Raw genomic sequence first — 24,595 nt, forward strand, 5'->3', positions numbered from 1 at the left:
TAATTTTATATTTTCCCTACCCACTGAAGTATTCATAAAATAGCAGACAGTAATGCTTTCTGTATTGTCAATATGTATAAAACAACCATCCTATTGTGTGGATCATTTTGCGTCTTTTTTTTCTTTCATTTGGCATGTTTTTCACAACAGAGCCACACTGATACGTGTGGCTCTGATTCCTTCACTTTAACTTCTGTTTGTTATTTCATCATGGGAATAAGCCACAATTTATTTATCAGTTCCTCTACTGAAGGGCATTTGAGGTGTTTCTGTGTTTTGCTATTATAAACAGGGCTGCAATAAACACCCTTGTACTTCTGTGAACGCATCCCAAGAGCATATACCTCTGAGCAGAGAGCCAGAGTCGTGGGCAGGCACACTTTCTACTTGTCTAGTACTGCCTGACCACTCTCCAGTGACAGCTCCGCTTTATGCTCTCGCCACCAGCATTTGTACAACATGTCCTGTCTGACCACATCCTTGCCAACATCTGCTCTTGTGAGACTTTATTTTTGCCAGTCTGATGGGTGTGAAGTGATACCTCATTTGAATCTGCATTCCCTGCCTATGAGGTCGCACATCCTATCATGCTCATTGACCATCTGGGATTCCTCTGGGCAAATTGCTTACGTCCATATACTTTGCTATCTGTTGCACCATTTTTTTCTGGTGCACCTTTTGATACGAGTTATAGAAAGCCCAACTAGATGTGGTTTAAGCAAAAAAGGAATTTTATGATCTCACATAACAAGAAGCCTTAGGGTTGGTTAAATTCAGAATCTCAGCTGTGACAACCAAGAACCAGGGTCATCCCATCTTTCTACAAAATCCTCCTCATCATGTTGGCTTGCCTCTTAGACTGGCCCCTTCATGGTCCACAGGGGTGGCCTCAACTCCGGGTGTCTTGTGCAGACAAACGTCCAGAGGCAGAAGTGGACGTTTCTTCTCAGTGTCATTCTCCCAGAGCCCCCACAGGAGATTTCCCTTCTGGGCTTGGTGGCCAGAATTGCATACATGTCCACACCTAAGCCAACCACTGGCCAGAGAAACTGTATCACCATTCACCTGGTGCATCTGGAGAAGGCCCAGCCTCCCCAAAAACCTAGACTCTGGATTCCTGAATCATACCAGGGTTCCAGTAGGCAGGGAAGAAGGGAAGGAATGCCATTTGGGGTGGTACCCAAAAGGTCTATGCTTTCCTTATTGACTTGTAGGAGTTCTTTATATATCTTGGATACTAATCTTTTAGTTGTTTATTTTTAATTCAAATAAAAAACATTTTCAGTTCAGTTGACACATGTTACATTGTTTTCAGGTCCTTTTATCTGTTTCACATGCTGCCTATGTTGTCACCCAGGTTGTTGCTTGCCTTTTAACTCTGTTTATGTCATAGCAGAAAGCCTTTTCTTTTTCTTTTTTGTAATGTAGTAAAATTGATCAGTCTTTTGTGAGTTGCATCTCTTGTCTGAGAAATCTTTTCCTATCCTGAGATCTCCTACATTTTCTTCTAAGTATTATAAAGTTTTGCTTTTTTCACTTTTAGGTCTTCAGTCCATCTGGAATTAATATTTATGGATGGTGTGAAGATTTTTCATTCGAAAAGCCAATTGTCACAACACTTTTTATTAGTCTGTTCCCTCTCACTGAGTCGCAATGCCACTGACATCATAAATCACATTCCCACATATGCTTGGGTCTGTTTCTGGGCACTCTATTCTATTGATCTCTTTGTCTAGCCCAGCACCAATACCACATTGTTTTAATTACTATCCCTTTCAAATAAGTCTTGGTATCTGTTAGGAGCTTATTCTTTTTCCGAATTGTCTAGGCTCTTCTTGGTCCTTGGCTTTTCTGTATGAATTTTAGAATCGGCTTGCCTAACTGAAAAATCCTATCGGGATATTTATTGGACTCTCATTGAATCAGAAGATTAATATGGAGAGAATTGTCTTCATGACATTGAGGCTTCTCATCTCTAAATTTAAAACATCTCTCCACTTATTCCTTTTATAGCCTATAGTTTTTATAGTTTTACAGCCTATCGTTTTTCTTCATAAATATCTGTGAGTTTTTTCAAGGTTCAGTACGATTTTAATTTTATTTTTAATGATTTATTTTTAAAAAGATATTACAGTTTCTAATAACTTTTTGTTGGTGTATAGAAACACTATTGGATTTCCTATTTTATTTGTATTGGATATTAATTTTTGTCCAGCAACCTTGCTGATCTTAATAACCCTAATAACATGCCTGCAGAATCTCTTGGATTTTCTCTGTAAATAACATACCATCTGCAAAAAATGTCAGAGATTTTGTTTCTTTTATTTTCCTAATCCTTCTATCACTGAGCGGTAGCTTCTAAATCCAACTTCTCCCAGCTCTCAGGCAGTGCCAGTGGGCTGGCCCTGGGCAGCTATAGTCTTGCCCCTTCAGCTATAAATAAATAAAAGACCCCTTACTTTCTCCAGACCTTTACAGTTTACAAAGCACTTTCGCTTTCATTATCTCATTGATCCTGATTACTCCCCACGTTACAGAGAGGGAGCATCTTGGCTCCCAGTCCCGAGACTTGGCTGGGCCGCGAATACTGGGCTGTGAGACCTCTGACAGTCCCTCCCCTTCTCTGTTTCGCCTGTAAGCTAAAAAGTTTGGCCAGGGCTGGGTCTCTGGTATTCTCAGATCCATGATTGATGATTGCTCTGGGCGGTCACAAGGCTCAAGGAAGCTCTTTGAAGACCAACGATAAAAATAATAAAAGGGGGGGGTGGAGGATTCTGGTACACCTAGGTCCTCAGCACCTCCACTGGCGCCCCCAAACACCTAGGGGAGTGGGGAAATATGGACGTGCCCTTGCAAGTCGGAGGGTTGATACAAATGAGGGGGACCGTGGGGAAGAGGGCATTGTGTCCAGCCCCCCGCCTGCAGGCGCATTCTCCTCCCCGCTTGAAAGAACATCCTCTGGACCCGGAAGGGGAGGACGAGGTAAGGCTTGAGGCCGTGGGCCTCCTCCTGCGTCGCCCCCTCTAGCTGCAGAGCTCAGCAAACACTTCTGACGCGCATCCCCAACCGGGGCGGAGCGCTCCCTCCCCTGCGCCCGACCCCCCCCACCCCCGGCCCTGTCCTCGCTCTGCCCCAGTACTGCGCAGGCGCAGGCTCAGGAGGCAGCGGCGAACGCGCCCTCTCGTGGCGGACTGACAGATCGCATCCTTTGTTGTGGCGCTGGGGGCGGCAGAGAGGAGGGGGGAAGATGTGGGTGGAGTCTGGGAGGCAGATGCGACAATCAGATCACAATGATGAGAATCCCTTTCCTTTGTCCCTCTTGACAACATATAATCCCCCCGTTGTAGGTGCAGATGAAGAAAATATGGCCCTCAGAAATCAGGAGGCTCATATAGACAGAAGTGGAAGGAACGAGTTGGGGAGATGACGCATTCATTCATTCAATCAATCAATCATTCATTCAGCAAATATTCACTGAAATGGGGACAGCCAGAGACAAAGGACCAGAGGAATTAAATGGAGACACTGATAGGGGGAGATCCGGCAGAAATACACTCATATTTCGACGAGTGTGGAGATGCAGAGGCCTGAGCCACCTATCCCCCCAGAGGGATGCTCCAGCTGGTGAGAGCCACATGGGGAGCTCAAGAAGGGACTACTCGAGGGCCAGAAGGGACACTAGTCACAATGGACTGAAGCAATCGAATATGTTTAAAGCCATCAATTCTTAATTATGCTACAGTTTTTAAAAAACTAACTGCCCCCCCCCCCAAAAAAAACCTAACTGGCCCAAGTTTGAAAGGTGCTAGAGAATCAACTAATTATTTCAAAATTCGCAAATGCAGGAACAGAATTGAGTATTTATCCCATCTTTGCTATATGAGCCACCACACTCAGTAACCAAATAGTAAACGAGGGGCAGTTTCTGTGTCGAGAATTATTCCAGCTAATAAAGGAAGGAGTGATTGTGGGTATCACCATTGGGGGCGGGGAGGGAGGGAGACTGGTGGATGAGGCACGAAGCATCCATGGTTGCTATGCTTCTGGATGGAAGAAGCAGTACCACCATCTGTGAAGTGGTCTTGCCAAAGAAAATAGAACCTACACCTGATCAGGACTTTCAATCCAACTACCATTTACAGGAAATAACAATGTACAGGAAATACAATTTACAGGAAGTACAGAGGGTCAGAGAGACTTGTTAAAGAACACCCTAGACATGCAATCAGCAAAACCCAGCCTGGAAGACTGCACACCAAATAGCCTGGTTCTCTCAAGGAAAGAGACAGAGAGAAAGAGAGGTTTTAATGGGGAATCTATGGATTTAAAGAGATTTAAAGGAGACATATCCATCAGTTGCAGGGTGTGCACCTTATTTGGATCCTGATTCAAACAAATATATTGTAAAAAACAAAAAACCAAACACATTTATAAGAAATTGGAAATCTGAACACTATAGGTCTGATATTAAGGAATTATTAACTTTAAGGTCTGCTAATGTACTAGTTGTAATAATTGTGATTGTTTAAAAATGAGTCATTCTATTAAAAATAGTAAATTAGAAGAGTCATCGTCTTTCAAAGTTACATGCTAAAATATTGACAGAAGAAATTAAATAGGAGGGAAACTTGGGTGGGTACAGGTGAAGGAGATTGGCCACGAGTTGCTGACTGTTGAAGTTGGGTGATGGATATATAGGGGTTCATTCTTTTATTCTGCAGACTTTTGTTTAAAATTTGCAAACTACAGGGCACCTGGGTGGTTCAGTCAGTTAAGTGGCTAACTCTGGATCTCAGCTCCAGTCTTGATCTCAGGGTTGTGAGTTTTTAAAAAATAATAAAATAAAATACTTTGCAAACTAAGAAGTTCAAGGGCCCTGTGACCCCACTCTCTACCTGTCAGGCCCCAACAAACAGAGATACTGAGCAGTCTAGCAGCAGCTTGCAGTCCAGATAGCTCTGAGGTGCAGAGATCCTCTCGTGGGCCATAGGGGACTTCCAGGGGACTTCCGACTGGCTCCTGGCACAGTCCCTGGTTCCCTTGGTTTGGGGGAGGGGGAGAAGGATCTGTAAGGAAATGTGTCTATAGGCCCTGTGGCACTGGACACTGCTACCTCAAGACAGCTGAGGGTATGAGTAGGTGGCTCAAATAAAATAGCAGGGGAGTCACACGGAGTCACATGGAGCCACTGAGGTGCTGAGGCCTGGGCAACTGGCCAGACTGTCAGCTCTGCTTGCTCCCCCAGAGCCCTCTGACTCTCCTTCTGCCTCCAGAACCTTTCTTCCTCATGCCCTCCATTTCTGAGAAGGCAGAGAGGCGCCAAGGTGACTCTGGGACAAGCCTGAGAGCCTAAGTGGACGCTGACTCTGGAATTTGGTGGCTCTCCAGGGATGGATGGGATGGTCAGGTGGTGGGAGAGAGAAAGAAAGATGAGGACTCAGTAACCTGCCCACGGATCATTCTGGCTGACAGGCCAACAGCCTGCCCCTCAGGCTCCACCAGACCTGTTCCCGGGGGTCCTTGCTTGGGGTGTTGAGCATGGCGGGGGAAGTAGTAAGGCCCAGGAGGGAGGCTCACGCACACACCAGGAATTTTGGAACCCTGGCACCCTTGAGTCCCAGCCTCCTTCTCAGGACGTCTAGGGAGAGTCCTCTCTGCCTGCTCTGAGTGAGAAGCCCCCAAAGAGAAGTGCATCCCTCCCCTTTGGGGTCAGCTGTCCCCACCAGTGTGCAGGCTCCACGGGCCCAGCTTTCTGCCCCTCCCTGCCTCCTGCCCCACACTGCGCAGGCTCTGTAAATATGCGCAGAGTTCATGATGTTGTGGCTTCGTCACAAGGACTCACAAGGACATGAGAGGTGAGCACTATCTCTGCCACGTTGTAGTTGTAGGAACAGAGCCTAGAGAGGACAGCTGAGCTCTTCAAGGCCAGTGTCTCCAGGGAGGGGTCAAGGTGGGAATTGCATCCAAGCTGGCGGGCCTCCAAGCCTGTGCCACCTCTTTTGCTCCCCTGTCTGCCTGGCTCATCCTGTCCAGGGCTGTCTTTCTTCCCAGACCTGGGGTACATGCCGAGCGTGATTGGTCTGGGGATGACAGCTGGGGAGGTGGGCAGCCAGCTGTTCTGTGTGCAGTTAAGGAGGCTGTCAGTCCCCCCTACACCTGCTAGTTGCCAGGCCTGGTGCCAGGTCCGGGATGCAAGGATAATAAGGTTCCAGTCCACCCCACAGTGCTGTGCACTCTGGGACCCGGGGGGAGCCCAGCTCAGCCTAGTGGAGGAAGCCAGAGCAAAAAGGCTTCAGAGAGGAGAGGAGGCCTCTCTTGAGGCTTGCTAGGCAAGTGGCAGTTTGCTGGTCCCACGAGGGCAGGAAGGGAACTCCAAGCAGAGGGAAGGGCTTGTGCAAAAGACTGAGAGCATGGCAGCTAGGGGGCTGCAGAGAGAGGCTGGGCAGGAGCCTGGGATGGTGTGTGTGTGTGTGTGTGTGTGTGTGTGTGTGTGTGGTTCGTTGGTTGGAAGGGTGACAGGAGGGGATGCTGGACAGGATGGCCAGGTACGGGCAGGGTCTGAAAGCCACCAACAGCTGGGGACTTAGGGCAATAGGAGCCCTTAGTGTTTTCAGGGCTGACTTGGGGAGTCAGGTTGGTGGTTTAGAAAATGTTCTCTGGCCACTGCAGTGAAGGGGGGATCATTGGAGGGACCCTGTCGTGTGAGGGGAGTGTCCACTCCAGATTCAGTGCCTGCTCTGGGGGGGGAAGGGGAGGGACCCACTGGCAGAAGCTGGGGCCAGCTGCTCTGGGACACCTCCCTCTCCTCGTCCCTCCCTCATCCCCTCCCTCGTCCCCTCCCACTCTGCCTCCCTCCCTCCTCCCCCTCTGCTCCTGTCTCTGTCACTCTCAGGGCCCGGGCAGGCTGGGGCAGCCATGGCAGCAGCACTAATCTGGATTCTTCTCCTTGTGGGCAAGTTGGGGCCTTCTTCTGGGATAGGCCCAGGACAAAGGGATGGGATTTAGGGGTGAAGAGGTGGAAATACAGAGGCCCCTCAGGGGAGGGGTCTGGGGCAGGGGCCAGAGGACTTTGGGGTGTTCATGCTGTGTCCAGCGGGAGGCCCAGGGAAATGAGGCTGGACGTGGGGCTCTGGTATGTGGGGGCCTGGGAGCTCTGACTGATGGGGTGTCTGAGGCCAAGGTGGGCCTGATGGCACAGGCCCGGAGTGTCGTTGGCCCTTTAATGGGCTGGCTGGTCTGCCTCCTTTCTAGGCTCAGGCTAAATTTGGCCTTGGGAGGGTGTGGGGGCCCGTTGGGGCAGGTCCTTCTCCTGGGGCTTAGGATCCCATTTGCTTAGCTTTTATTGGCTTCTCTTGTGGGCCCCTTTCCTGCTGTGTATTAGGGGAGTTGGAAGGGGTCCTCGCTACCCACCTTCCTCAAAAGTTTGTTCCGTGCCCCCCTCCCCTCCAGCTTCCCAGACACTCAGCATTCTTTTTTAAAATTTGTATTTATTAATTTTTTTTGAGAGAGAGAGAGGGTGACCAAGCATGCACAGGGAGGGAGGGTGGTGGGAGGGGCAGAGGGAGACGGAGAGAGAATCTTAAGCAGGCTCCATGCCTAGAGTGACAGAGCCCAACATGGGACTTCATCTTGAGACCCTTATCAGACCATGACCTGAACTGAAATCAAGAGTCGGATGCCTCACCCCCTGAGCCACCCAGGCACCCCTGACACAGCATTCTTTAGGGATTTTTTGCAAGTACCCTTAACATGCATACACACCCCCACACCCCACATACCCCCTAGCCAGATAGCAGTCCCTGCCTGGTGTGACCCCTTAAAGGGAGCTTAAAATGAGGACTGAGGGAGGCAGCTCCCATGAATCCAAACCAAACAAAGGTCAAGTCCTGTCACTGATCCAAGTGTGTGGCACAGCCAGGGCACCCCCTGTCCTTTCCTGGAGGCCTCCCACCACTTCTCCTGTCTCTTAGGGGCACCAGGAACTTATCCCCTCCCTGCCCAGGACTAATGCTGATGCATGGGTTTGGGGGTTGTGGGGTCCCCACAGGTCTCTTGGCAGGGCGAGGGGACACCGAGGCCCAGCAGACCACCCTGCAGCCTCTTGTGGGCCGTGTCTTTGTGCACACCTTGGACCGGGAAACCTTCCTGCATCTTCCTGAGCATGTTGGTAAGAGGGGTCTGAAGGGCATCGAGTGAGCTGCTGGTACCTGGCCGGGGGCTAGTGAAGCCTCCTATCACTTCTCCAACCCTCTTTCCTTCTACCAGATGTCCCCTCCACTGTCCCAATCACCTACCACGCCCACCTCCAAGGATACCCAGACCTGCCTCGGTGGCTCCGCTACACCCAGCGCAGCCCCCACCAGCCTGGCTTCCTCTATGGCACCCCCACTCCAGAAGATCGTGGGCGCCAGGTCATTGAGGTACCAGCAGGGACCCCAGTGGCTCTGTCCCATGTGGGCATCTGTGCCTGTCCATTTACATAATTTAGATGCCTCTAATTTGTGGGTATCTCAGTCCCCTCCTTGTTTCTCCCCTCAACCCATCCCTCCACCCTCTTCCCTCTACCCCATCAGGTCACAGCTTACAATCGGGACAGCTTTGACACCACCCGGCAGAGGCTGGTGCTGTTGATTGGAGACCCAGAAGGTACTACTAGCCCCACCGCACCCCCGCCCCACCTCTACCCCCTCAATGCCCTTCTTGGGGGATTTCCCTCGGGAGGGAAGGGGTGTGTGTGAAGGGGACACCCACAAGTGGGAATAGTGGGAGCAAGGCATCCTGGAAAGGCTTGAGTTGTATTCTTGGCTGTTGTGCTGACAGTCTGTGGGGCCTTGGGAAGTGGTTGAGGCTGTGGGCAGGGCACTTGGGGCCTGTGAGGGATGGGAAGTTAGGGAGGAAGGAAGGAGTCTGATGGGGCGTAGGGAGGAGCTCGAATGGGGCGAGCCTTGGGAAGGATCCGTGCAGTACTCCGGGCAGCCTCAAGTGCCAGCCTGGCATTTCCAGGGCCCCTGCTGCCATACCAAGCTGAGTTCCTGGTGTGCAGCCATGATGTGGAGGAGGTGCTGCCCTCAACGCCTGCCAGTCGCTTCCTCACATCCTTGGGAGGGCTCTGGGAGCCAGGGGAGCTCCAGCTACTCAACATTACCTCTGCCTTGGACCGTGGAGGCCGCGTCCCCCTTCCCATTGAGGGTCGCAAGGAAGGGTAAGTGTGTGACCCAGGAGGGCTTTCTGGAGGAGGTGGCGGCAGCTGGCCTTCGAGGTGGTGGGGCATGGAGCACCTTCGTGTATCTTCACACCCAAGTGTATCTCCCAGTGTCACATCACTGTCCACTTTCCTCCAGCCACCCCTTCATCTTTTTGCCCTTCCTGGGCCCAAACCGTAATTACCCTAAACTCCATACTCCCTGATATCCCATGAGGACATAAAAGATCCAGCCATCAAAAGACATTCCTGGGAGTGTTAGGCCTCCTAGAAGACTGGGGTGCTCTGTGTACTCTCATCATAACCCAGGTCTCAGAAGTGGCCCTGTAACCCCAAATCTCCAGTGCCCAGTGGCACCCCCCTCCCAGTATGCTAACCGTGGCTTCTATCTGGGCCCAGGGTTTACATCAAGGTGGGATCTGCTTCACCCTTCTCCACCTGCCTGAAGATGGTGGCATCTCCTGACAGCCACGCTCGCTGTGCCCAGGGTCAGCCTCCACTTCTGTCCTGCTATGACACCTTGGCACCTTACTTCCGTGTTGACTGGTGCAATGTGACCCTGGTGAGGAGGGATCCTGGCTCCGGGGGTGGGGATAGGGCATCGCAATCTCCTCCGTACCCCTCTTCCATTCCATCTCTATTCCTGTTTCTTTCTCTGATTACACACACACACACACACACACACACACACACACACACACACACACACACAAGCACACTGAAGTTCCATCTCATCCCATAAGGGGGCGACAGAGTCCATAATCCAGAAAAGGGCTCTCCAGGTCCAGAAGTCGCAGGTGGGCCCAACCCAGCAGAGAGAACCATCACTTCCATAGGGCAGTTCCAAAAATCCTTTTCCCACCACGGGACACTCTGGGGCAGTTCTGTCTGCTTCCTTCTAAGGTGTCACCTAGCAAATCTACCTGCGACAAGGAAAAGATAGCTCTCACTCCCAAGTTACAAACCAGAGATGCTCACTACTGCTTTTTGGGATATTGAGCACAATTATCTGAGGATCTGGGGTCCTTAGAGACCCTGACTCCCCAGTCTGGGAACCCCTAGAGTCCTCTGTTCAACTCAATCAACAACATCTTTGAGCACTTGCCGTGGGCGAGGCACTATCCAATCAACATGTTTTACCCTCACCACCGCTCCAGAGACAGGTACCACTATTACCATTGACTTTACAGGTGAGGGAGAGGAGTCACCTGGAGGTAAGTCATCCAGCACAGCACCTGTCTGAATCAGGATTCAAACTTACACAGTAGGGCCTTAGAGGTGTGCTCTAACCATTGTACTGACCTGCCTCTCCTCGACCTTCTCTCTGGGGTCCTAGTCCAGTGCTTGTCCTCCTAACTCACCCAAGCTGGGGGAGGCAGGCAGAAGGAAACCCTGTGGTTGTATGGGGCACCCCTGCCCTGTCCCCCAGGCGTCTCTGTGTCCAGCCAACTGCTCCTGGGCTCTCTGAGCAGGTGGATAAGTCAGTGCCAGAGCCTGCAGATGAGATGCCTACCCTAGGCGATGGGATCCTGGAGATTGACCCGTTCTTCTGCCCACCTACTGAGGCCACGGCCCGAGACTTCCTCACTGACGCACTGGTCACCCTCCTGGTGCCACTGCTGGTGGCTCTGCTCCTCACTCTGCTGCTGGCCTACATCATGTGCTGCCGGCGAGAGGGACAGTGAGTGTGGGGGACAGAGGGTGGGGAGGGTACTGTGGCTGGTGCTCACATCCATGGGACTCCTTGTGGCACTTGTGCTCCCTGGGGACACAGACCCCCTCAGGGAGCGGAGTCCTCGGCCAGGAAAGAAATGGGGACCTCTTGCCTGGTCTGGCACCAGGAGGGGGGTTGCGGATAATAATTATTACCCTCCCTCACTTTTCCACAGGCTGAAGAGAGACCTGGCCACCTCTGAGTGAGTAGGGGAAAGCTGGGGGCTGGGTGGGAGCACCCCTAGACTCCATGAGCAGTGCAGACAAGCAGATTACTCTGGGAGGATGGGAGCCATACCTGGCCTCTGAGCTCCAGCTCTGGGCTGGCTGATTGCTGCGCCTGACCTATCCTGGCCTGGCCTTCTCATTTTCTGGTCTCCATAGAGGACCCTAATCTGGGATGGGGCATGGGAAGGGACCTAGCCGGGTGTAGGGGTCTGCTGCCACCCTAGGGGCGGGGGAGAGGGTTTGAGAAGCAACTTGAGGCTGCGTGTCCACACACATGCACAACATGTGCACACACGCACACACATACGCTTCACTGAGTCAGACACTATGTATGGTTCCAGGCTCGGTTATGCCACACAATCAGTGGGACGCTCTCTGGCCCGGGTTTCTCCATGTGATGTCATATGCTTTCAATTCCTCCAGCCCTGGCCAAATCCATCTTACTCTTTTGCTCAGGTTTCCACACCCTGCCCACCAACCCGGCTTTACCTTTCCCCTGTCCCAAGTCTCCTTCCACTCCCTTTCCCTTGAACCCCAAAGATTCCAGGAGGCAGGTATGAGATAAGTTAGGCTCCTTTTATTCTCACTGAGCCTGTGGCGGGCCTGGCACCCTGCCTCCTCCTTGCCTGGCCTGCTCTGTTAATTATGGCGGCATTTGGCCACCCTGCGAACCCCCTTGGGTAGCCGCTTGTGCCCCCTTTGGGAGCCCGCTAGCAACCTGCGCTGCCCAGGCCGGCGCTGCCCAGGCCGGCGCTGCCCAGACCGGCGCTGCCCAGACCTGCGCTGTCTCTGGGTCCTGAACTTGAACTTGGAGGCAAACTTCTTGCCCATGCGGAAGGAGCCTGAGGCCCCCTTGCCAGTCACCTGCTTGAGAATGCCCTTGTCCACCAGCCCCTTGAGCACTCGCTTGAAGCGCCAAGCATTCCGGGTCATGTTGTAGCCCGTGGTGGCGACCGCCTTCTTCAGGGTGGCTAGAGTCACAGGATTGTGCATCCCCTTGTCCTCCACGACCCCCAGGATCACCTTGGATATGCTGGGCTTCCGATGGGCTTTGGGGCTGGTGCAGTGCCCATTCTCGCTCTTGCTGGGGGTCCCAGATACGCTGGCCTGCCAGCTCGCACCCTGCACAGTGTTTGAGACCACAGGTGCAGATGGGGGTGGTACCAAAGTGTCTTTCTGCATCTCTCCCTGGGGCGGGTGGAGGGAACTAGGCGCAGGGACCTCCAGGGTGGCGGCTGGAAGTCTCCACTGGGTGGCTCTTCTGTGGGTGAGGCAAGTCTCTGTTCCTGGTTCCCTCGGAGCCTTCCTCTGGGTGGCCAGAGGAGGACCAGGGATGATTACCCTCAGCTGGCCTCAGCAGACTTGTGTCTCAGGTGCAGGGGGTGGCAAGATTATCTCTGCAGTGACCTCAGGGGGACATTGTGAGGCCACTAGAATCCTGCGAGGGTCACAGTGGTCCCATTGTTCCCATCTGGGAGGTGTGCACGGAGTTGCCAGATAGTGTGGGCATCTGACAAGTCAGGTGCCCCAGGAAGAAGGGCTGAGGCTGTGTGGGTGGATGGGTGGACCCCACATGGCGTGTTGATGCAGGCCCATGTGTGTTTAGAAATGTATTCATTGGCTGATTTCAGGGTATTCTGAGACCCCAGGGTTGGTTGTGGTTTTTTGTTTTTTGTTTTTTTTAGATTTTATTGATTTATTTATTAGAGAGAGAGAGAGAGAGCTGGGTGGGGGAGCAGACAAGCTGACTCTGCACTGAGCGCAGAGCCTGACACAGGGCTCCATCTCCGGACCCCGAGATCATGACCTGAGCTGAAATCAAGAGTTGAGCACTTAACCGACTGAGCCCCCAGCCATCCCCCTGAGACCCTCCATTTTAAACCTGCCATCTCAACCCACTGGGTTGAAGAATACAAACATTTGTAGAACAGACTTATACCAACATTTATGATTTTTTTACAGGGATAACATTTTCCAGAGTGAACAAAAATGTAGTTCCTTGATCTCCCTAGGTCAATTTGATTCCTTGGTCACTTTTGATCACAAAGCAGTGGAAAGGCTCTGCTTTGGTTGTTTTTTTGTTTGTTTGTTTTTGTTTTTGTTTTTTTGTTTTCATTTTTATTTGATAGAACTTTTTCCCATTGGGATGAGTGATTTTCCATGTAAGTTTTTCAAGGAACATTTTATTCCTCAATTTTTTTGGCCTGTGCCAAATTTGATCAATTACATCTTCTGCCATTGTGGAAATTCTCTTCTGAGCAGTTATTTCCATCATGGCCAGCTTTCCTGGCTTGGTTTGGCAGCTCTGAAGCTATCAGGAAAATCTGCTTCCTCCATCAATGTTGAACCAATAACCAGGTTTACCATGTGCCACATTAGCCCTTGATGGTTTGGATTTTGTGTTGATTTATTTCTACAAATTCAATTTTTTTTTTTTTTTTTGCTTGTTCAGTGTCTGCTGTTTTCCAAATTATCCACAAATTGTGATTCTATTGCCTGTATCAGAGTGTGCTGGTCAGAAAGTCCTCCAGCCTGACCCTCTTCTGTGGTCTATGTGTCAGAGACAGGGCTCAATGGGTGTGTGTTGGCGGTGGGGAGAGTGTGCATGCATGCATGTGTGTGTGTGTGCATGTGTGTAGGAATGCCTGCCTATTCATTCTCGGCTGCCCAAGTGCTGATGTGGAAGGCAACAGTGGGTCTGGCTTCTGCTCCTGCTCTGGAAAAATGTCCCGGGAACATTTTCCACCTGTGTGTGTTGCCAGAGTAATGAGATCCAGATGCAGGGCTGGGGGTGAGGGGGAGTGGTGAGGGGGGGCATTAACTAAGGCCCTTCCCCTGCCAGGGCATTACCTGTCTGGCTGCCTCTAGTCCTAAGCATCCATATGCTGCTTGCTTCCTTTCTCTCTCAGCCTCCCCTTGCCTGGGAATGGAAAATTGTGTTTTGGACAACTGTGCTTGCCAAATTCCAGACTCAAGAGCTCATCTTGATCCTCCCCTGGCCTTAAAGGGTGACTCCACCTCCTCCCGCCAACCAGACAGGACTTGGTCCTACTCCCCCCAGGAGGAATGTGGCCCATTCAGCATGAAGCTAGCCAGTCTGACCTGTAGTCTAATCTCTTGGGCTCTAGCTGCTATTGGTGTCTACAGAGACTTGGACTGGGGTGGGGATAATGGCCCCTTCCCCATTTGATCAGTAACCCAGAGGCAAGTGGGGTAGCTTCCACCCTGCCTGGGGCCCCTACTCCTTTAAGGAAACTAATTTATATATATTTGAGAGACAGCAGGAGAGAGCACAAGCAGGGGGAGGGGCAGAGGGAGAGGGATAAGCAGGCTCCCCACAGAGCAGGGAGCCCAGTGATATGGGGCTCTGGGGCTCCATCCCAGGACCCTGAGATCATGATCTAAACCAAAGGCAGATTGAGCCATCTAGGCACCCCTCTTTTTTTTTTTTTTTTTTTTAAGATTTTATTTGTTTTGAGAGTTGGGCAGGCAGAGGGAAAGAAGAGGGAGAGAAACAGACTCCTGGCCGAGCGGGAGCCTGACTTGGGCTCAATCTCAAGACCCTGAGATAATGATCTGACCCAAAATCAAGATTGGGATGCTCTACTGACTGAACCACCCAGGTGCCCCAAGGAAAACTAATTCTTATTGTTTGTAATGAAGAGTCCCTGCTATCTCTCACCTGGCAACCAGGTAATCTAGGAAAATATCTCCAGGCTGGACCCACAAATGTGGGTGGATTCATGTAAAGGGGCTTGGAAACATCCCTTTACTAGAGGTCAAGCACATCAGTGGGCCTACTATAATAAAATAACGCTGATGATGATTATAGCAACGTTGGCCTTCCTATAATATTAGCTACCACTTGCTATGATGCTGACCAGGAGTGTTTTTTCCTGTATTAACTCATTTAATATGTACAAAAACTGCATTACGATGGAGGAAATAGTGGCACAGAGAAGTTAAGTGACTTGCATAAGATCACACAGCCAGTAAGTAGTAGGACTCACATTTATATTCAAAGCAAGTCCTGATGTTGGGTTACACCGTGCTACCCTACTTCTCAGAATGAACAGAAGCTTGCCCCAGGCAGCAGAAGGCAAGCTCATCAGGATCTCAAATGAGAATGAGGCTGAGCTTTCTGAGAAGACAGAAGCAAGTCTCCTTTCTGACATGAGAGCTCAGAAAGGGCTTTCTGACGGCCACAGGGATTTCAGGCCCACTGAAGGCAGATCCTGGGGTCGGCCTCATGGAGTTTTGATCTGGAATAAAGCCAGAGAGCAAAGACTTGGTGCCCAGAGCTAGTCAGTGGTGGGGGGCAGGCTGGGGAGGGGTGGGAGAGGGCCGGGTACAAAGGCCAGGGAGGCTAGATGGGAGGAGCCAGAAGATGAGACCCTGGAGGCCTGGCAGGAAACAGCCCGGGAGCCAGAGGAGGAAGTGGGAAGAGATGGAGGGGGAAGTTTGCCAGACTAAGAGGGATGAGGTAGGGAAGACTGGATGGTCAATGGTAGGAGAGAGTATTTGGGGAGGGAGCTGAATGCTGGAAGGACCGGGAAGGTGATCGGAATATAAACCCCAGCAAACGCCGGCCTCTGGAAATACCAATCCACTGCGGGTACCTATTCATGGCTGGCACCTCAGGAGTTCTTAGCAGGCACCAGGCACTTCTCTAAACATTTTTCTCATTTAATTCCCACCACAGTACTAGGAGGCAGATTCTAGCATTATGTCCATCTTATAGTTGAGGACACTGAGGCACAGAGTGGTTCAGCAACTTGCCAGGGACACACAGCTTGGAATCCAGGCTGGCTGTGCCCACAGCCTATGCCTCCTCACTGGACACTGAGCTGGCACCAAAGACCTTCCTTGTTTGTCTTCCCCTCACCCGTCATGTGTGTGAGTTTCCTCTACATACCAGGTGGGGAGGGACTGCAGGGTGGCTCAGAGGCCGTGCGGCGCCGAGCCTCAGCGGAGTTGGCTCCCGGGACTGACGACTGTGCCGGCCCGTGCCCCCAGCATCCAGATGGTCCACCACTGCACTATCCGCGGGAACACAGAGGAGCTGCGGCAGATGGCATCCAGCCGCGAGGTGCCCCGGCCCCTCTCCACGCTGCCTATGTTCAACGTGCGCACGGGCGAGCGGCTGCCTCCGCGAGTGGACAGCGCCCAGGTGCCCCTCATCCTGGACCAGCACTGAGGGGATATGCAGGTGGGTCTGGCGGAGTGGTGTCAGCCTCATATCTGGGAACAGCGTGGCTCCTGTCTGGGGGCTGGGACCGATGGTGGGGAAGGGGAGGTCAAAGAGAGGGGTCAGCAGACCCTCCTGCTCCTCTGAGGCAGCCGTGAGGGTTGTTCCGCAGGGCCAGGGCTATGTCCCCGCCCCCCATGCCAAATGGTCGGAGGGCTGGGGTGGGGAGGAGGCAGGAGGACCAAGGCCTGGGCATCACAGCCCCTCACCCCCTCCCTCTGCTGTTCCAGTTCCAGCCCCGGTCTCCTCTGCCTCTCTCCCCGCCTCCCACAGAGCAGCTGACCCACAGCCACATCCTTCCTCAGGATTCTGGCTCCTGGCCTGATGGCCCCCAGGCTTGGAACAAGCAGAGAGATGGTGGCAGGGGAAGGTGAGGGGGTTGAGGGTCAAGACCCCTGGAATAAAGAGCTGCAGCTCTGCTCACCTGTTGTTACCGGCGCCTTCTTCTCAGCAGCGTCCGACTGGCACTTGCTGCCTCAGGTTCCCTTTCTGCCTTCTGGGAGCCCTCAGAGTCAGCCAGGGGCTACCAGCCTGCCCTTTGGACTCTGGGCATTTTGCTGTTTTCTCAACCTCTCTGGAAGAAAGAGGGAAGGACCTGCTATCTGTGGCCCTGGTCTTATTCCTCCAACAGAACCTGACAGTGAGGGATTACTGGTCATCATCCCCATTTTATAGAGGAGGAGAGCGAGGCCCAGGGAGAGTAAGCAACTTACCTAAGGTCACAGAGCAAGCAAGTGGCAGAGTTTGGCTCAGAACCTGGTGTGCCCACCCCCATGTGCCTTCTGGAGGGCTGAAGGATTCTGGAAGCAATAGGTCCAGGCTCTTACTTAACTAGATCCCGGAGGGGAAGGAGCCCCTTTGTAACTCATGCTATGAGGGGTCCAGTCTGTATATGGAGAGAGGGGTCAGGATAAGCGACCCTGAATGCCCGGGCTCAATGACCCCTTATTGGTGGGCCTCTCCAGGGGCCGGGCAGAGGTCAGAGGACACTGCATGACCTGGAACTTTTGTTGAGCTGAGTGTCACCAGCTTGGCCCTGGAGAGCTCCGCTGGCTAGGAAGAGGCCCTGGCTTGTTTCTCCCAGGTGGTTATATCTGCACCAGACCAGTTGGGCCCCTGCCCACTGACATTCTGAGCCACACCCAGTCTCACATCTGACCACTCCCTTGGGAGGACAAGCCAGATTTAGGCCCAAGAAGGGACCCAGAAAAAGGAGGCATAGCAGAGGAACAAGGACTTAGGATCTAAGTCTCAGGCCCCTGGATCTGGGGGGCAACTCCAAGAAAATCCAAACCAGGACAAGACAACTTTATGGTGACCTCGAAATCTCTTTTAGAGTTCAACCCACCTGGCCTGGGATCCACCCACTGTCCTGGAGCTGACTCTCAACTATCCCTCTCCTTCCCCCAAGGGGGTGGTAGAGATGGGCAGCTGCATGTGGAATTTTTCCTTACCTGGAGATAGGGTCCCAGGCTTGGGGCTGATGGAGAAGGCAGCCCCCAGTCTTAAGGGGGGGGGGCCTCCTGGGCCAAGGACCCTTGAGGACGGCTAAGTTTCTGAATATCACATCCGGGTGTTCAGAAATGTACAGGCAAGGGGGTGGTGAGCGTCCCCACAGACCCCTCCCCTTTCTTTCATTCCCTGGAATCCCCACCTTCACGTGTGTCCTGAATCCATCCACTTCTCATGGCTTCCACTCTCGTCTTCCCGGTGAAGCTCCAGGATCTGGCTCCTGGGCCTCTGCAACAGCACCTTTGCCTTCCTGCCCCTACAGTCTCAGCTCCAGCAGGAGCCAGGCCCATCCTTTGAGAAGAAAGATCAGGACATCTCACCCCCCACCCCTGCAGCTTTTAACTCTCCAATGCCTTCTGGTCACACTGAGAGTAAGACCCACACACTTGACCCAGGCCTGCTGGCCCTGCCCAGCCCTCTGACCTCATTCCTACTCTTCACACGCCCACTGCAGCCACACTGCCTCGTTAACACACGCCTGCTTCGGGGGCCTTTGCCCATGCTATTCTCTCTGCCGGGATCCCCCTGCCCCCTCCACACCCCACCCACACAATTCCCCCCATCGCAGTTGTCCTGGTCTTTGCCCAAATGGTAGCTCCTCAGAGAGCCCCCTCCAGCTCCCCTGTTTCCAGAGCACTGTGTACCCTCCCTGTGCCTTGTTCTAGGCTGGCTTCTTACCCTAGATATAAGCTCCACCTCCAGATATAAAATCCAGGAGGGCAGGATTCTGTGTGCCCACTGTGGATGGGGGCGCTGGGGTGCCTGCACACAGCAGGTGCTCAGGAAAGATGTTTGGAGGGGGCACTCCGGTCTGGGTGTGCTCAGAGCTCTTAAGAAAGTTGTTCCTCCTTTCTGGGCAAAGAAGGTGCCCAGCTAGCGCTTCTAACATTTTATTCCTGTCACCTGCCTGCTGGGCATCCCACACCTGTTAGTTAGTTAGTTAGTTACTTAGTTACTTAGTTAGTTAGTTGTTAGTTAGTTATCCCATAAGCATCTGTGTAGGCAGGCACTTGGGAGGTGCTCAGTAGATGTTTTTGACTGAGTGCCTGTTGGTGTGGCCACCCCCTAACCACATGTGTCCTCTGACAAGACAGTGCCTCTGTCTCTTCATTTCCTCCTTTGCCTTGAGGCCCCTCATCTGGCTGAAACTTGGAGCTGCACAGAATGTGCTCAGGCCAGAGGCTCTAGACTGCCAGGCTGCTCTCCGGGGTGTTCTTCCTCGATCGCTGCCCCCTTGAGGCAGGGGCTGCCCTCTCCTGGTCTCTGCGCTCCTGCCCAGGTAACCAGGGCTGGGAGAGTTCCTCAGCCAGCCGCCCCTTGCTTCCCTCTGCTGCCTGGCTTTGCCTTGACATCTTGGCTCCGAGGAGCACACGGGAGCCTGGCTGCTGGCCTGGGAGGAAGCAGCCCAGACAAGTAGCTGGGAGGATGGCGTGACTGCAGAGGACACTGAGCCGTGCCCAGGCACACGCACGCGCACACCCAGGCGCCCCTGGCAGCGCGTGGCAAAGGCACTGTCGGACTCAGCACCTCTCCTCTCGCTGAGGGATGAGGCTCCAGAGCAGTCACGCCCCACAGTCTATAGCCAAGGAAAAATAGCCACAGTGTCCCCCGCCCCACCAAGATTCAGCTACATGTCCTGCTCCACCCTTGGCTCCTCCAGTCCCACAGCAAGCACTACCCTGCGATCTAGTGTGTGGGGGGGCCCCACCTTCACCCTAAACAGAACCCCATGGTGGCCTGACCCTAGACGTTCCCTCAACATCTCAGTCTGGGAGGAGGATCCATGCCTGAGTGAGAACACAGGGCCCTGCCCCATGGGGCCCGTGTCTCCCTGGCTCTTCACACATGCACACACACATACAGCATTTATAGGGTGTGTTTGTTGGGATTTGGGCTCAGAGTGAGCAGGACTCAAATCATGGCTCTGACAGTTCGTTTACTCATAAGATGTTAATCATAACTGCCTGGGGGCTGTTGGGAGGATTTGTGAGCCCCGGACGAGTGCCTGGCATCTGGCAGCTCCTGAGAAAGGAGACATTATTACATAGGAACTCTTGAGTGACCACTCCCAAGCCAGAGGCCCATGGGGTCCCCCTGCCCACTAAGATCCAGATTAAGTGAGCTCCATTTACATTCTGTGCCCTGTGAAGTCTTCATGCTCTCCCTGTAAGTTTGGGGTGGAGGCTGAAATTTCCATGTTTCCTGGCACTGGTCTGCTGGCCAGTGAAATGAAATTTTGGGATATGTGGGTTAAATAAAATATGTTATTACAATTAACCTCACCGGTTTCTTTTTTGTTGTCTTAATATGGCTGTTAAAAAATGAAAAATCACGTCCGTGGCTCGCATACTATCTTTACTGCGCAGCGCCCGTTTCACAGCTCTTCCTTCATCTCTACTCCAGATCAACCCAAACCCAGAACTCGGCCTCTTTCCTCACTTTCTCCAGAACCACCTGCTGGTACCAGACCTCTATGCATGCATGAGTTTTCCAAAGCCTTGAGGAGTTGCAGGGGGTGGGAGATGGCGCCACAACAGTGAAGACACTTAGAACTTGAATGTGTGGTCTTCTGGTTCTAAAATGTGCTTTGGTCCCCATCCCACTCCATCCTCCTTTTCCTCCCACTGCCTTATGCAGAGAAAACCTCACTCTCCCCTGCCTGCACACACCAAACTCACCTCCCTCCAGGCCTTGCTGTGCAAGTGCTCTGCAAAGGCATTGAAATCTCTGTGTGCAGAAGGGTCTGATTACCCTGCTAGATCAGGGCCATCTTTCTTCCTGGGTCTTGCCTCGCAATCCGTGGACATCTCTCTGCTCTACTTTGTACCCTCTGGAGCACATACCAGGAAGAGGACAGAGACACAGTGCTCATCCTTGAGAGGGCTCCACTGGCCCTGGCACTTTAGGGTGGTGGTCCCCCACACCCACCCACTCCTGATTTTTCCTCAACTCCTCCCTGTTCAGCTGCTCCCACCCATCTGCAGGCCCTCCTATGTCCTCTGTCACACCTATGCCCACACACATTCCTACTGTTAGACCCTTACCTTCTCAGTTCACAGAGCATCTCCTCTGCTGCTATATGTGTGTGGAAGCGGTCCTCATATATGCAGACCCCCCCACTCACCCATCCCCAACACACCTGTACGCGTGTGGGGCCCCTCTGATCACAGACACACTTGTTTATGGGGCAGCAGAGAGTGAGACACATTCTCATGCACACAGGGATGTCTGGGTGGCATCAACCTCACCCATTCATACAGCCTCCCACACTCACAGTCCCCAAGCAGCTTTCCACTGTGGGTCCTGGTTTTGAGCACAGCCCCACACTAACTCTCCTGTTCTGCACACAACCCCACAGACCCCCACCGTTGCCTGAGGCTCCTGTACTCCAGCTCGGCGGCTGCCCCCAACCTCTCCCTTCCCCAACCTCACCCATATCCAACCAGGAAAGTCTTGAAGGCTCTGGGGCAGCGGAGGGTGAAGAACTGACCCAAAAAAAAGGAGGATGCCATATTTCAGTCATAAAAAAATCCTGCCAGGAGATGGACTCATACCACAGAAGGGACTCGGGATTCTGAGAAAGCAGCAAAAATAAAAAATCCAGATGAAACCTCCTTCCTTTCTAGAATTTTCCATCTGAAGTTGCCTGAGAAATCAGCCCTAGGAATGTGGCCCATCTCCTCAGAAAGGAGACAGAGGTGAGTCCTGGGGAGCAGCAGTGGAACAGCCGGCGCCATGCCACCATGCAGGGGGCAGCCAGGGCCTGGGGGAGCGGGTCTGGGCAGCTCTATTTAGGGCAGCGGTGATGTCAGCAGAGAGGAGGGCTTGAGTTGGGAATGTGGTACAATGGCCCCTTTGTCCCCCTCCCCTCCTGTCCTGTACACACACTGAAACCACATTCTGGCCTCGTACCACATGACACAGGCTCAGAGCTACCCAGCACACCCCTGCCACACACGGCATCACCTCATGTGCCCTCATATGCGTGTGTGTACACACCGTGCACACACATACACTTGTGTCTCTGTGTGTACATTTGTACCTATATAATAAGAGACATACTCACTCGTGTGTCTAGAGACGCGCTGCCCAATGTGGTGACCACTAGCCACTTGCAGTTCTTAAAACTATTACAGTTAGGGACCCCTGGGTGGCTCAGCAGTTGAGCGTCTGCCTTCGGCTCAGGGCGTGATCCTGGGGTCCTGGGATCGAGTCCCACATCAGGTTCCCCACAGGGCACCTGCTTCTCCCTCTGCCTGTGTCTCTGCTTCTCTCTGTGTGTCTCTCATGAATAAATAAACAAAATCTTAAAGAAAATTAATTACAGTTAAATGCAATCAAAAATTGAGTTCTTGGGATCCCTGGGTGGCGCAGCGGTTTGGCGCCTGCCTTTGGCCCAGGGCGTGATCCTGGAGACCCGGGATCGAATCCCACGTCGGGCTCCTGGTGCATGGAGCCTGCTTCTCCCTCTGCCTGTGTCTCTGCCTCTCTCTCTCTCTCTGACTATCATAAATAAATAAATAAAAAAAATTAAAAAAAATTGAGTTCTTCAGTGGCACACCCACGTGTGGCTAGTGGCTATGGTATGGGACAGCATAGGGAGAGTGCGCTTCCAGGTTGCAGAAAGTACTGGCCTAGGGCCTTCCACGCTGTCAGCTCTCCCACGTGAGCTGGTTTTCATTGCTCCTCCTCTCACGCCCGCTCACTCTGGTTCACACAGGCACCCAGAGCTCCCTGAAAGTTCCCCCTTCCTTTTTTTTTTTTATTTTTTTTTAATTTTTATTTATTTATGGTAGTTACACAGAGAGAGAGAGAGAGAGAGAGGCAGAGACATAGGCAGAGGGAGAAGCAGGCTCCATGCACCGGGAGCCCGACGTGGGATTCGATCCTGGGTCTCCAGGATCGCGCCCCGGGCCAAAGGCAGGCACCAAACCGCTGCGCCACCCAGGGATCCCGAGCTCCCCCTTCCTACCTCACGTTCTCGCTCTCGTCTCCCCAGTCTCCAAGCGGGGCCTGGTGCTCAGCCCTGCATGGCACACTGGTCTCTGGCCTCAGTCAGCCCCGCTGGGCCTGGAAGGCACAACAGGGAACTGCGAAAGCATAAAACGGCACAACGGTGTCTACTGTTAAGACTAAAATTAATTCTGTAGATGTGGAGACCTGTGGAAATTCAGAGGGGACAAACCAGGCCTGGGGTGGGCGGGCCAATGAGGAGGTAGAGGAAGAGGCATCAAGAAAGGCCCGGAAGTGGAACGTGTAGTACACACCTGGGATTTGTGGTCACCTTTTAGGGTGGTGTGACAGGTGTGGGCAAGGAAGGGGACAGTGAGAAGGGACAGGAGGGTAGCAGCCAGGTAGAGCCTTGGTTGCCCCCAGGAGGGGGGTGCAGCGGAGGATGGGCTAAGTCAGCACAGAGCCCTCTCCTGCCCCCACACCCCGGGGATGGAGGCCTGGGTAGATGGGCCTCATCACCAAGGCATCACCCAGCAGTTGCCACACAGGTCCGGTAGTTTGCATATGAAGAAACCTTCATTTATTTGTCATAATTTCTTAACCACTTGAGACAAATTCCCTTTCTACACTGTCCAGATTGTGGTAGAAGTGCTAATGATGAATTATTAAAAACCACAATTAATCTTCATGACCGCTTGATGACAGCAATGGCGTTAGCATTGCTGACGATGGCCTCTCTGACTCTGTTTCTCTGAGACCCAAGGGAGGTATATGGGCCTTTCCTCCTGCCTTTGAGATTTAGGCCCCGAGACCTTGGGTGGGTGGGTGGGGGGCACAGCTTCAACTTCTCCCTGTCTCCAGGTCTCCGGGTACCTGGTCTACTCCAGACTTCCAACTCTCTGGAGACCTCTGTGTCCCCAGTGACTGCTCACTGCTGTCCCCCTTTCCTGAGCCTGGGGAGCTGACCAGTCAGCTGGGGGGTGCTCAGGTTCTCAGGCAGGCAGGAGGGAGGGGCAGGCAGAAGGGGAGGCAGAAGGGAAGGGAGGGAGATAATGAGGCAGAGGAAGTAAAATTTTTTAAAGGGATAAGGAATGGGCAGGATGCAGGGAATGGGAAGAGTGACCTGCCAGGCCACTCTGCACGGAGGGATTATGAGGACTTAGAAGGCCAAGAGCGACCTGGTACATACCCCGCAGGGTCAGGGTCAGGGTCTGTTGCCTGCATGACAACACCCTGTAAGTGCCTGACTGCAGCTCTCCGAGGGCCCTGGGGAAGCTCTTCTGAGGGCAGGTCTGTTGCCTCCGCCTTTCCCTGGGACAGAAAGGCCAGAGCCCTTCCTCTCCTCTCTCAGGCCCTCAGGGCAGGCTCAGCGACCCTTCTTGAACTGTCCTGCTTCTTGCTCTTTTGGGGGAGCTCAGAGTGAGCTCTGAGGAGGGAGGAGAGGCCAGATGACCCTCTATGTTTGCCCAGGGAGAGGCCCTGCTGAGAGGCTTCCAGGTACTCCTTGCCAGCCCCACCCCCGTCAGCCATGTGTGGGACTCCCAGTGCCCACTGGGCGGTGCCTTCCACCCTACCCCCAACCCTGCAGGGTACCCACAGCTGCACAGAGCAAGAGCAGTGTCAGTGATGTTAATGGAGAGTAGGCCTGAGGTTTGGGCAGCCAAGGATCTGAAGGGAGGCATGTGCACAGGTGCGTGCTGCTGCACATGGGAGTGGCCTGTGTGGCACCCTAGGGAAGA

General features: G+C 53.0%; 1 protein-coding gene across 2 annotated transcripts; it reads left to right on the forward strand.

The window, feature by feature from the left end:
* The first annotated feature begins 6,851 nt into the window (after window positions 1-6,851).
* Window positions 6,852-16,814, forward strand: SGCA (sarcoglycan alpha). 2 transcript variants are annotated; one of them, XM_025995869.2, is made up of 10 exons: window positions 6,852-6,952; window positions 8,048-8,167; window positions 8,266-8,420; window positions 8,574-8,646; window positions 9,004-9,202; window positions 9,602-9,764; window positions 10,675-10,883; window positions 11,092-11,118; window positions 16,160-16,352; window positions 16,622-16,814. In XM_025995869.2, the coding sequence occupies exons 1-9, from the start codon at window positions 6,916-6,918 to the stop codon at window positions 16,338-16,340; spliced, it is 1,164 nt and encodes a 387-aa protein (XP_025851654.2). In that variant the 5' UTR covers window positions 6,852-6,915; the 3' UTR covers window positions 16,341-16,352; window positions 16,622-16,814. The 2 variants fall into 2 exon arrangements, with proteins under 2 accessions (XP_025851654.2, XP_072603562.1); XM_072747461.1 differs by having other exon boundaries at window positions 16,665-16,814.
* Window positions 16,815-24,595: the final 7,781 nt, after the last annotated feature.

Source organism: Vulpes vulpes, chromosome 2 (assembly GCF_048418805.1).
Source record: "Vulpes vulpes isolate BD-2025 chromosome 2, VulVul3, whole genome shotgun sequence".
NCBI lineage: Eukaryota > Metazoa > Chordata > Mammalia > Carnivora > Canidae > Vulpes > Vulpes vulpes.